Source organism: Stylophora pistillata, chromosome 5, assembly GCF_964205215.1.
Source record: "Stylophora pistillata chromosome 5, jaStyPist1.2, whole genome shotgun sequence".
Lineage (NCBI taxonomy): Eukaryota > Metazoa > Cnidaria > Anthozoa > Scleractinia > Pocilloporidae > Stylophora > Stylophora pistillata.
In genome coordinates, this window is record NC_142523.1 from 7,193,289 (window position 1) to 7,205,423 (window position 12,135).

At 38.4% G+C, this 12,135-nt stretch overlaps 2 protein-coding genes across 2 annotated transcripts in view; both read left to right on the plus strand.

Annotated features, from left to right (window-relative positions):
* Window positions 1–12,135, plus strand: part of LOC111324999 (uncharacterized) — a 29,082-nt gene that overhangs the window by 16,739 nt on the left and 208 nt on the right. Inside the window, exons 5-11 of the mRNA XM_022928684.2 lie at window positions 4,969–5,078; window positions 5,699–5,739; window positions 6,042–6,064; window positions 6,311–6,389; window positions 7,289–7,983; window positions 8,930–8,978; window positions 10,701–12,135. The exon at window positions 10,701–12,135 is cut by the window's right edge and continues 208 nt beyond it. Coding sequence (XP_022784419.2) covers window positions 4,969–5,078; window positions 5,699–5,739; window positions 6,042–6,064; window positions 6,311–6,389; window positions 7,289–7,983; window positions 8,930–8,978; window positions 10,701–10,939 — 1,236 coding nt within the window. The 3' untranslated portion in view covers window positions 10,940–12,135. The remainder of the gene's footprint in view (window positions 1–4,968; window positions 5,079–5,698; window positions 5,740–6,041; window positions 6,065–6,310; window positions 6,390–7,288; window positions 7,984–8,929; window positions 8,979–10,700) is intronic.
* Window positions 1–12,135, plus strand: part of LOC111346052 (uncharacterized) — a 91,715-nt gene that overhangs the window by 9,487 nt on the left and 70,093 nt on the right. The gene's annotated exons all lie outside the window — the stretch shown is intronic.

Genomic DNA, 12,135 nt, shown 5'->3' on the forward strand with positions numbered 1-12,135 from the left:
TTTGTACGGTTGTTTTGTTGCTTGGATACCAAAAGAAAATGGAGCTTTGATTTTCGGTATTGTAGTGTTTATGCTGGGATTTTTTTCTCCTTAGTAAAAAGGTGACATTTATATTTCTTTGTGCACTGTGGTCTTATACGATATCTGTGAACTGAATGTAAAATTATAAAATTATAATGTAAAATTAAAATGTAAAATTAAAAATTTAATAAAATCATGAGTTTATTATTATATATATGGGCAGAACCATCTCGATTAAACTAGTCAGTACCGAAAAAAACACGGAAAATGCCTGCTGAAAGGGTCCCAGTAGCAACTGTGACAACTCAAGAAGAGTCATTTGAAGTTGAACAGGAATTATTTCCCCAAGAAGTTAAAGCAGCTGTGTCAACTGTCAATGCTGCTTCATCTTCACCAGCCCTGCAACAATCAGATGTTCTTAAGCTGCAACGGGAAATAGAGCCACTGCAAGTACAATTAGCTGACTTGAAAGAAAAACTAAGTGAAGTTGAAAATGAGGGGGGATATTTATTGGCGTGCCAATTTTCAATTGACAAAATTAAAGATGGGTCTGCGGTTCTATTTTATACTGGATTCCCAAACTATGGAGCACTCATAAGCTTCTATAATTTTATTGACCCAGTGCTGGCAAAGATGCAGTACTGGAAAGGAGAGAAATTGTCGAAAGAGAGTCAGCCATACCAAACAGATGATAACAGAAGTAAGCCGGGGCCTTCAAGAAATTGTCATTCTTGGATGAATTTTTGCTCATACTTATGAGACTAAAGGCTGGGTTATTTGTACAAGATCTTGCTGATAGATTTGGGATCAGCAAGAGCCTGGTGTCCAGAATCTGCATTACATGGATTAATCTTAACTATGTGGAACTGAAAGAACCTTTCCCATTTCCAGCACAAGAACTTGTTCACAAAAATATACTGCAAGAGTTTGCTCAATATGCAACAACTAGGATTATTTTAGACTGTACAGAACTGTTTATTTTTTCTCCTGTGAATAATAATGTTAATTATTGTCAATAGGCTCTTCGAAATGTTATGTTTGAAGAATAGAATTTTGAAGCTCCTTCCCATAAAGACATAGTTTAACTCACGTTTTATTGTCAGGCCAATCACTTCCCTTATTTACACAATGTACAATGGTACCTTATCTTGATTTTACAAGCCCAACATCATCTTTTTTTCCCTGAGTACTAACAACATTAATATTAATATTTCTTAATGTAAGGAAAGATTACACCTAAATCAATTTGAGCATTAAATTTGAGCTGGTGAAGGTGAAGCAGCATTGACAGTTGACACAGGTGCTTTAACTTCTTGGTGAAATAATTCCTGTTCAACTTCAAATGACTCTCCTTTAGTTGTCACAGTTGCTACCGGGACCCTTTTAGCAGGCATTTTCCATAGTTTTTTCGGTACTGACCAGTTAAATCGAGATGGTTCTGCCCATATATATAATAATTAAACTCATCATTTTATAAATTTATAATTTTACATTTTAATTGTACATTACAATTTTATAATTTTACATTCAGTTCACAGATATCGTATAAGACCACAGTACAAAAATAAATATAAATATCACCATTTTAATAAGGAGAAAAAATCCCCCCCCCCCCCCCCAAAACAAAAATCCCAACATAAACACTTCAATACCGAAAATCAAAGCAGGCATTTTCTTTCCGTATCCAAGCAACAAAACAACCGTACCAACATTATAAACCTTTCACCAATTTCCAGCGACCTGCCCACGTTTTTTCGCATGTCTTCTTTTTTGAAATGTTCTGAGCACAAAAAAATTGATTTTGTGATGAAGAATCCGTCCTTTCCATGCTGGCGATTCAGGAGATTGCACCATCTGATTCACTGCTGGAAGTCATTCGGAAACTAGAAGAAATGCAGACCTGTTGGATTGCCTGCTGTGTCATAATAGCTATTAGCACAACCAAAAAGCGGCACAGTGTCTTCCTCTTCCTTTCGAAGAAGAAGGAGGAATATCCTGCGTAGGGAAAGTATCGTTCATTGTCGAAATATCTCGATGAAAAGGACAGAGCACCACCACATTTCACTAAACTCTCACTAGAACTCGCAACGCGACTCAACACTAACCTCGCTATCATGTTTGCGCGGTTACACATTCAATATGGCGCCGGGAACTGTAAAAAGGACTATTGTGGGTTGTGTGTGCTTTTAAAGGCAGAAAATGGAGCTACGTTATTGCATGGTGGGAACATGGCAACGAGAAAAACAAGAATAAATTAGTGGAATGAAAAGCTTTCGTTGATTCCTGTGGGATTTAGACTGCCGGTTTGAAAGATGAGCTTTTGTTCAAGATTTTTACGGCTTTCCGTGCTACCTAAGTGTAAGGAAAGACCGCAGATTGCCATACGTTGCTTAGAATGATTAGGTAAATTAAAATGTCTAGCGACTGGTTTCGATGTGTCCTTGTCATTCCTTTCCACGTCTCGAAGGTGTTCTCGGAATCAGTCACCTCGTCTTCTGCCTGTTTCGCCGATGTATATCTTTTTGAAATAAGTGCAAGTTATGCAATAGATTACATTGGCGGAGGTGCACGTGAAGTGATCGGTGATCTTAATGGATCGTTTAGGTCCCGATATTTTATCAGTGTTGTGAATGAAAGGACACGTTTTGCACCGTGCACGAGCGCATTTAAAAGTGCCTGGTTGGTCATTAGTCTGAAAAGAACTTCTGACCAAAAAATTGCCTATGTTTTTGACGCGTTTGAATGAAATGAGCGGAGACTGCGTAAAGATAGTGTTTGTCTCTGGGTCGTTTTGAAGTAATTTAAAGTTTTTAAGAATGATGGATTTAACTGAGTGGTTGTGAGGGTGAAACGTGAGAGTGAATGGAATGCGGTCGGAATCTTCCTTATGCGACCAATTTACCACTTCAACTTTGGATACAATGAATATATGAAGTTCATATATTTTGAACTGCGGTATGAAATACGTATGATGCACGATCCTTCGCAGTAGATAGCGCTATTTAAGCAATAGCGAAAATCAGACCTGAAAAAAATCAGGCCTGTACGGGATTCGAACCACTGACCTCTGCGATACTAGTGCAGCGCTCTACCAATTGAGCTAACAAGCCTGGATATATCAACTTTGTTGATAACTTTGTTGATATATCAACTTTGTTGATATATCCAAATTATTTCGTTACTCCCACCGACGCAGCCCCAAACAGTTTCTTGCGAAACTATCAGCCTTTATCCTTTTTATCGTATTTATGTTTGATGGGAAGAGCTATATTACATTTTTTTTCTTAAAAAAATTTTCTTTTGATTTTAAGGTTACTTCCTACCTTCGCTGGTGTCCTTCGGGAAAAAAAATTCGTACGCGCCCTAGTTTGAAGAAAACCGTAACAAACCATACATCAAAAGAAAGCTTAATAAATTTAGTTTACGATAAAAATATAATTTAGTCGATTTTTTCATTTAGGAAGTGTCAGGAGCCGGTAAGGCGTGAAACGACCGAGGGTTCTTCTATTGAATTTATCGGGAGTCGGATCCCACGGCACGAGAAAAATGGCTGCACGGTCTCATTCACAAGGCATCAATCAACAAAAGTGTGTCAGGCTTTCCCGATATTCTGATTGGTTGTCTAGATATTCGCATCTAAAGTTAGAGTAGCGAAAAATATGCGAAGCGTGGTGCGTAAATGGACACCACATAAAAAATATTTCAAATATCAATTTCCTGACACACTTTTGTTTGTAATCATCTCAGGAATGTGTTGGCGAAATTTCACGAAAATCGGTCAGATCTACATACCCTATAAATTCGCTCAAAGTGGATGTATTCCTCTCAACATCAAATGCGAGATTTTAGCTCCCAAAGGTTTGTAAACAACTAGCGCTACACCAGAGAGTAATAACTCGCCTCCTGAAACCGCAAACCAATGAGAAGACGAGACCTCCTCGCGTCCATGACAATGGATCAAGATTTTCCCGGGAAAAGTATCGCGTAGCAGTCACGTTTTTTATCTTGCTCTGTTGGTCGTTTAGTCGGCGAAGGAAAAACCCGCGGCAGAAAGGGTAAATCTGTCGCAGTCTTCTTTTTCTCTAAGAATCTTGTTTACCACCTTCTGTGGTGTTGACTTTAATTTTTAAACTGCTTGCCCCAAGGATAATCGAATGCTGCCGGTCTTCAGCAGATGGCGAGCCCGTCGAAGGCTCCTGGCCAAACCAAGAGCCAGGTATTGTTTTGCTGTACGCTATTGTTTATAATGTTTTGTTGTCTTTGTTTTACGTCTCTCGTGAGCTTCACAGGTGTTTACACCGAGGATGAGCCAAAATTCACTCGTGGAAGTTATCTGTTCGTGGAAAGTCTTTTCTCATTGATAAAAAACATAACTCAAAATTAGAGAGGAGTTCTTGGGTAAAGAAAAAGAAAAAACAGGCCCAAGAAAAGAGAAAAAACAAACCAGTCCTTGCTGAAAGCGACAAAGGGGCTCATTCTCGGTGTAAAAACCCGTGAAGCTCACGAGTGACGTAAAACAAAGACAACAAAACATTATAAACAATAGCGTACAGCAAAACAATACCTCATGAAACAAGAAAACTTCGTCAGGTTTTTACACCGAAGATGACCCTGAATTTTGTCAAGTGGACGATGTAAACAAAATATGTAAATGACATGAAATTGCCGCGAGTATTCCCCGGGGGGGGGGGGTTCGCCATTTACGAGATTATGACACCTTCCTGATCTATTGACTTTTATTTGAAAATACGTTTTCTAAATAAGTCGGACGCTTTTTGAGATTTTTATTTTTGTTTTTATAAACTTTAGTTAAAATATCCAACTTCAATCTAGTCCAAAGAAAAAAAAATGATTTTTTCGGCCTCTGAAGGTAGGAAGTAACCTTAAAAGTTCAAGGCTCTAATTACGGATCAAAGTATCTAAACAGCCCTTTTAAATCATTCACAGGCAATTTTTGCAGCTATTGTGGTTATTGGAACAATTCTGTGCTTGCTTCTTATCGGAGTCTTTGGGTATTTCCTGCACCAATACACAATTTTGTGTCCATGCAAAAGAAGGTAAAACTACTCAATCACAAAGTATTTAATTTCTTTTATGCAGAAGCTCTGTTGTTGCAGTTAATTGAAGCAGCAACATTTTTTCCTCTAAGGGGACAAAGTTTTGCACTGAAATCTAGGGATGTTTTATTTTGCATCATGTCTGCTCCTATGACTGCATTCTCCTAGTCTTTGCCCTGTGAGTGGTAAAGTGCTAAAATGGTGAAAGAGTTCATTGCTATCCTTTAAATTGATGATGGTAATAGTTATATGCTTTCCTCTGATTTACAGAGAATAACTAAACGTTTTTTTTTTTTCCCAGGAAACATGTTTGAGAGATTGGGAGAGTTTTTCTGTTTAATGGAGAATTGCATATTATATTATATGAGAGATTTGGCAGATTTGAATTTTTAACCATTTACACCTAAACATCAGTATTAATGTTCTCCACACTATTCTTTACATTTCCAATAACAATCAGCTGCAGAATTTGTTTAACAATCAAGTGCTTCTTTAGTTGGTGATCATTTCCTTTTTCTCCTTATCTTTCTGTTTGATTCCGGAGTGACTTGAAAGGAGAAATTAGATGCTAATCATTCTTAGGCTCTTAAGGGTTAATTAGGAATCCTTCTCTTTCACAGAGTACAACTTCAAAACAGAGGGGGTACCATGGAATCTGACGGTAAAACTGCACAATCATAGTTCGTTACAGCTTTTATAATCATTTTTGTTGTTTTTTCTGGTTGTTGTTGTTGTAATTTTTCCATGTTATTCATGACAAAGCACAAAAAATGTAACCAGCTGAAAAAATTGAATAAGTTAATTACCAGTCTAGGTTGATCCCTTGGGGAAAAACTGTGCCATTGGTCTTGAGTTGGTCATCAATGTCTCTTTGATTTAAAGAAAAAAGTGAATTCTCAAAACTGTTTTGTGCATGTTTTTATTAATGACAAGTGCCTCTTCTTTATTTTTTTAATTTTACAGTGATTAGAAATCCAGGGCAGCAGGTAAGTGATTGAAAAAAATTGAAACTTTTAGGACCTTTTTAAATTTCTTTTGCATGTCTCGTTAACACTGAAGCTATCTCTTTCTAGTATCTTGTCGGCTTGGTAAATGTGGTTGTTTCTTTTAGATTTACAGAATTTGCTCACGTCAGCAGCGTACACCCATTGGGCAAATGGGGGACGCTCAATTGACCAATCAGAGCGCGCGCTTTACTTTGGTTATGTTATAAATGTGTTTGTTTCTTTTAGATTTACAGAATTCAAGAGGAGCCTGTGTATGCTGAAGTCGGAGATGTTTATCCTTTTGATAATGCGGCTGAAGGTGAAGGTGAGGACTTTTACGATCGTCTGTTCACAGTTTTCGTGGGAAATTACTCCCCAACCCTCTTCATTTTTTTAAAGCTTTGTAAACATGTAAATAGACTAACACCCCATTCAGGAGTTTCAATAAAAGCCGGTTACCGGTGGTCTACCGCCGCCTGTAGGACCTCTCGCCGCCACCTGTAGGACCTCTCGCCACCGCCTGTAGGACCTCTGGCCGCCGCCTGTAGGACCTCTGGCCGCCGCCTGTAGGACCTCTGGCCGCCGCCCGTAGGACCTCCTACCGCCGTCTGTGTGGATTTCATTAATGAAAATAAAAAGTGAATTTAGTGGTCACAGCCGCCTATTAAACCTTCAGTGGCCGCTTATAACTAATGTTATCGAAACCCCTTCCATTCACAATAAAATTTAACATGTTTTAACCCATTAGTGACCAAGGTAGAATTTCTCCTAACATCTGCAATACAATATCAAGCCAAAAAATGATGAGAGTAGAGAAAAATACAAATATTGGGGATCATCAGTTGATCCAGTACCAAATTCTCCCAACCAATATCATAAGAATTGTATTGCAGACAGTGAGGAGAGTTGTTAATGAGATCGTGGGTGTGAAAGGGTTGAAGTCGTCCAGGGTTGAATTTTTTTTTCCTCTATAGAGGCTACTCAAACCGATGTTTTTCGACTTCAAACGTAGCACATTGAAAACACAAGTTAGCGGTTGTTTCACTCCATGGAAAATTTAGTTTTTCAATTCCCTGTTTCTGATTTTCATTCAGTTAAATCCAGGGTTTAACCGAACAAGTTTTGTCGGTGTGAATGGGATACATTGGTCCCCTGCTGCTTAAATGTATTTCTATTCGTCTATTGTTTCAATGTGTTTTGCTTTCTTTCTTTTTCTTTTTTCAGGAAAAGTGACGGTTAATCTTGATGAAAATCCATCAGTTGTTCTGAATCCTTACGTACAGGAAGCCGTGTTTTCAAGTGGAACGCCGAAACCTGATTCGCCATTGTCACGATCAAAACTTGAAGAAAATAGAAGAACAAGTGTTGAATCAAGAAATGTTCGCGAAAGGGACAGAAGTCCATTAGACGAGAAAACGGACGGATCAATTGTGTTTAGGAACTCGCAATTTGAAGAGACATCTTTTAGTTCTCTGCCAAGGCGAGAGCAAGACTTGAAACAACTTGCAGAATCACGCGGACAGGGTGATAAAGGGATTTTTAATCCTCACGAAAATCACTGTCATCACGGTCGTAACGAACATCGCGATCGTCATGAACATCGTGATCGTCAAGGTCATCACGACTGTAACGAGCGTCTTGATCATGACGACAGCCGCGGTTTTCACATTCCTAACAGCCAAGAAACTGGTCACAATGTTTCGTATGAAGGACTCACAGACAGAACCAGAACTCTGACTAAGTTTATTTGTCCGAGCTGTAACGATAGTTCGGATTATCAGAGACTTAGCACTCATGGGGACTGTCAGCACAGAGAAAAGGAAAACAACAGGAGAGAAAAGACACGGTCGCTTTATGAAAGTTTGACGCTTGAAAGAGGTGCGAGGGAATCTTTTTATGCAACACCGTCGGTCATGCAGGTAAGCCATAGTGCTTATAACTTTTAGATGGGGGGGGGAGTGTAATGGTTAGTGCGTTAGAATCTGAATTGGTAGAGTTTGGTATGAACCATGGCCGGATTAACGTGTTGGGTTTAGGAAAGTTTCACTTGATTGTAAGTTCACCCCCTACCGCCTTACTTTCCAACCGGACCGTTTCTCCTCCCCCCCCCCCCCCTGCCAGGTATATAGATGGATAGGGGTGAACCTAGTATCAAGGAAAAAAGACGAATTGTGGAGGGTGGGGTTACCAGTGATTGACTAGTATCCCATCCAGGGGGAGAAGTAATACCGCTGGCTCCGGTTGCTCAAAGGGCGGATAGCGCTATCCAATGGATAAACCGCTGTCCAGCAGATAAGTGTTACCAAAACGTACTGCGCTATCCACCGGATAGAGATTTATCCAGGATATAGCGTTATCCATCCTTCGAACAACCGGGGCCTGCTCATTTATAATGCTATGGAAATCTGGAAGAATGCGGAAGTTTATGGGCTACTAGACTCGTAAGACTGAAACCTTTCTCTTCCATGATTTGATTATGAATTCTCTCCTCTGGCTGCTACACATTTCCTTGTAAATTAGTTACGAGAATTTGGAGTTAAATCAAGATACCAACTTTTACCTGATAAGTTTAAGCATGCTCTTTACCTGTGTGCAAAATATAGTATGGATATTATAGGGAGAAGTTATTAGTTAATGAAATTATTATGGAATTGTATTGATGTTCAAGGAGAAATTCCTTTTAGATCACATTTGGGAGAAAGAGGGTCACCTTACATCCATTTTATCGCTGAACGCATCGCAGTGCCTACCGAGTCTAATGCTCTCTGTTGTTCTTGAGACATAATTACACGGGACCCTGGATTTACTCTGACTAAGAGGTTATTTAAAAAAGGAACTGAGTGATTTTGTTTTGCTCGGCACCAGGATAGCAAAGAACTACCGGAGTATAATGTACTGGAATCGGAAGAATCAGGTAATTTATATGAAGCCCTTCTTGATGTTCTTAATAGGCAGTGCTTAAATGATGGTGGAGCTATAGAGTACAAACGGTCCCTCCTTTTCAGTTGAGTCCGTCGCACTGGTCAAAAAAAAAAAAGAGTGAAAATTCCACCCAACATCAAATTTGGAAATCTATGGAAAAAGGCGTTGTTATGAAGCAAAGAAAAAAGAAAATGGGTCGATGGGTTGATACAAGAAGCTAGTGCTTCTGGTAGCCACTAAATTTAAGTGTGGTACAGGTTGAAATAGTTTGGTGAGAAACACTAACCCAATTTTGAAAGAATTGCTTCATTTTGTTGCGTTTGCGTTTCCATTTCCTCCGCTGAAACCAAAAAACCAACAACAAATAAACGATGAAAAGAAAACAAGCAATCAAACACAATTTAAAGCAAAACAAGAAACAAGAGAAACAGCAAAACACGTTCAGTTGGGCATTCTCGTGACAATTTTATGATTTATCAATGATTAACTGATCGAGAGATACAGAAATTTTCAATGAGTGTCGAAGGTTATCCCAGCTTGCTTCGGTTTTGCCTCTCTTCGCTCTCTCAACCAACCGAATGCAAAACTAAAACCAATCGCGACTTGGTCGCCGCGTTTTTCCCGTGCTTTATGCAGTTTGGTGGTTTTTGCGTTGAGTTCTAATTATCTCTTATTTTCCTTTCTTCTGATTGGCCGTTGGGATTTCTTTTGTTTTCTACTTGGTCGCCGCGTTTTCCCGCGCTTTTGGCAGTTTGGTTGTTTTTACTTGGGTTCTAATTGGCTCTTATTTTCCTTTCTTCCGATTGGCTGTTGTGATTAGTTTAGTTTGGGTGCTACGATTCTCAATTGAAAAGTGTTCTAGTAATAACCTTGATCAGTTAAGAATTTGTATTTATACTATTTTGATAATAAATATTAGAAGAATAAAACTACGACGTTTCGAAGTCATCTTGACTCCATTATCCGCATCGCACGAATCACATTTAAAATTGTAAACAATGCGTTGTTTACAATTATATCGGTTACACCACACGCCATCTTCACCAACGCATACAGGAGCATAAAGCCTCGGTCATTGGCAGGCATATGAAGGAAGTCCACGGTGTAGCGTTCACTGACCTAGCCGAAATGTTTTCCGTTCTTATGAAATGCCGAGGAAAACTGGACTGTCTTATTCAGGAAATGCTATTTATTCGTGAACGGAAACCGAAGTTAAACACGCAGTCGGACTCAATACGTGCAAAAGTATTTATTTAAACATATACCGCACACACTGACACGTCAAACACGAATGACAACGAAACACTTATTATTCTAATGTATTCTATCACCTTTGTTTGTGTTTAATCTCGAAACTACAACTAACACCCCTACTTGATAATGGGGTCAAGATGACTTCGAAACGTCGTAGTTTTATTCTAATATTTATTTTCAAATGTATTTCGAAATGTTCTCTTAGGGGCCGACCATTTAACTTTTGAGGGGGGGTGGGTGATTTCTGCTCATTAAGAAATTTTTTTTTCTAGCAATCTGATGTGCAGGATATTTTTTTTCCATTCTAAACGCTCTTTTTTTCTGTTACATTTGGGCTGCATGCAATTTTTTTCTTGTAACATGCGCTTGCAGGAAATTTCTTTTCAAAATCACCCACCCCCCCTCAAAAGTTAAATAGTCAGCCCCTCATGTAATATTTTGGTTGGTGATATTTGTACAGACCAGAACCTTACACCCGGTGAGCCGGTGAACCACGAATACAATATCCTTGAACCGGAAACTCCCTCTGATGACGTTCAGAGTGATGTGAACGAAACATTTCACAATTCGGGCTCAACAGATGAAGATAAAGATTTGCCGATTCATCCCTCAGAGATAAAAAGCCTCGAAAATAACCCTGTCTATGGCTTTCCTTGGAAAATGAAAAACGGTGCGAGGAGGCGAGCAAGTAGTATGTAGCTAGAAACTGTCACAAACCTTTTCTCATCACGTAGCCCAAACAGCTTAGTTCTATAGTGTTCTTAGCTCAGTTAAAGGACAAAGATGTTTGAGAGAGACTAGGAACCAGGCCTTAGTTGCTCAAGAAATAATGAAGAAAATCTTTTAATTACTTACTGCGCGAGTCTTAAATTGCATGGAAGGAATAGTAAAAGTGCCCATTTTTAATAAAGGCAATGTGTACAATTTCAGGTATTTTGAATTAATAAGTTAAGTTAATACAGTATAACATCTACTTTTTTTTCGTCTAAGCGACTGCTGAAGTATGGTATGAGTGTCATGCAGATATTACTAAATAAGTACTTGCCTTCCTGTTATTTTTTCTTATGAAGTTATCTTGCAATTTAGAGTCTACGTATGTTAGAATCGCCAAGGATATTTCTACTTTAAAATGTCTTTTAGAGAAGGTTTTTTTTAGATAGATTTAGCAATGGTAATTTCAATTTATTTCTTTTTTGTTTTTTAAATGTTTTTCATTTCACGCACATGTTTTAACGAGTTTTTATCACCCCCAGATGAAGCGTGGGTAAATAAAGTGTTGTATTGTATTGTACAACCTTTAATTGTTTTTTAACCCAACGTTTTATATATAGTTTAAGTTAATTCAGATGGCATCGACATATTGTAAACAGTTTTGTTAAGTAAAAGTTTAAAATTGATAACAAGGAATTTGTGTAAATTGTTCAAAGCTTTTTGCGAAAGGGTAAAAAAAATGATTTTAAGCATTACAGATGTTCTCTGTAAAGAAAGATTGTTAATGTATTAAGAGACAAATGTCTCTCTAAAATTTTTCCCTGTTTACAGAGAGAAAAAAAGTAAAAGTATTGTAGAAATGACTTCAACTAGTAGTTAAGTTTTGTAGCCATTGATGTAACTCACGTAGAATATCTAAACAGATTTTATTGTGCGAGTAATTTTCAATTTTGATTGGTTTGTCTTAATTTTGCTTTATGATAATTGGGTCAGGGATGTCCGCTACATCCTCTCAACCCATCACATCCAAAAATTGAAACCAATTGCGATGAGTTTGTTCGCCTTTTCCCGCGCTTTGTGCCGGTGGTTTGAACTGATTTTGAGTCCTCACTGGCTCAGGGAAGCCCAAACCATCCTCTCAACCAATTTTCCCGCGCTTTAAACCGGTGACGTGTACTGACTTT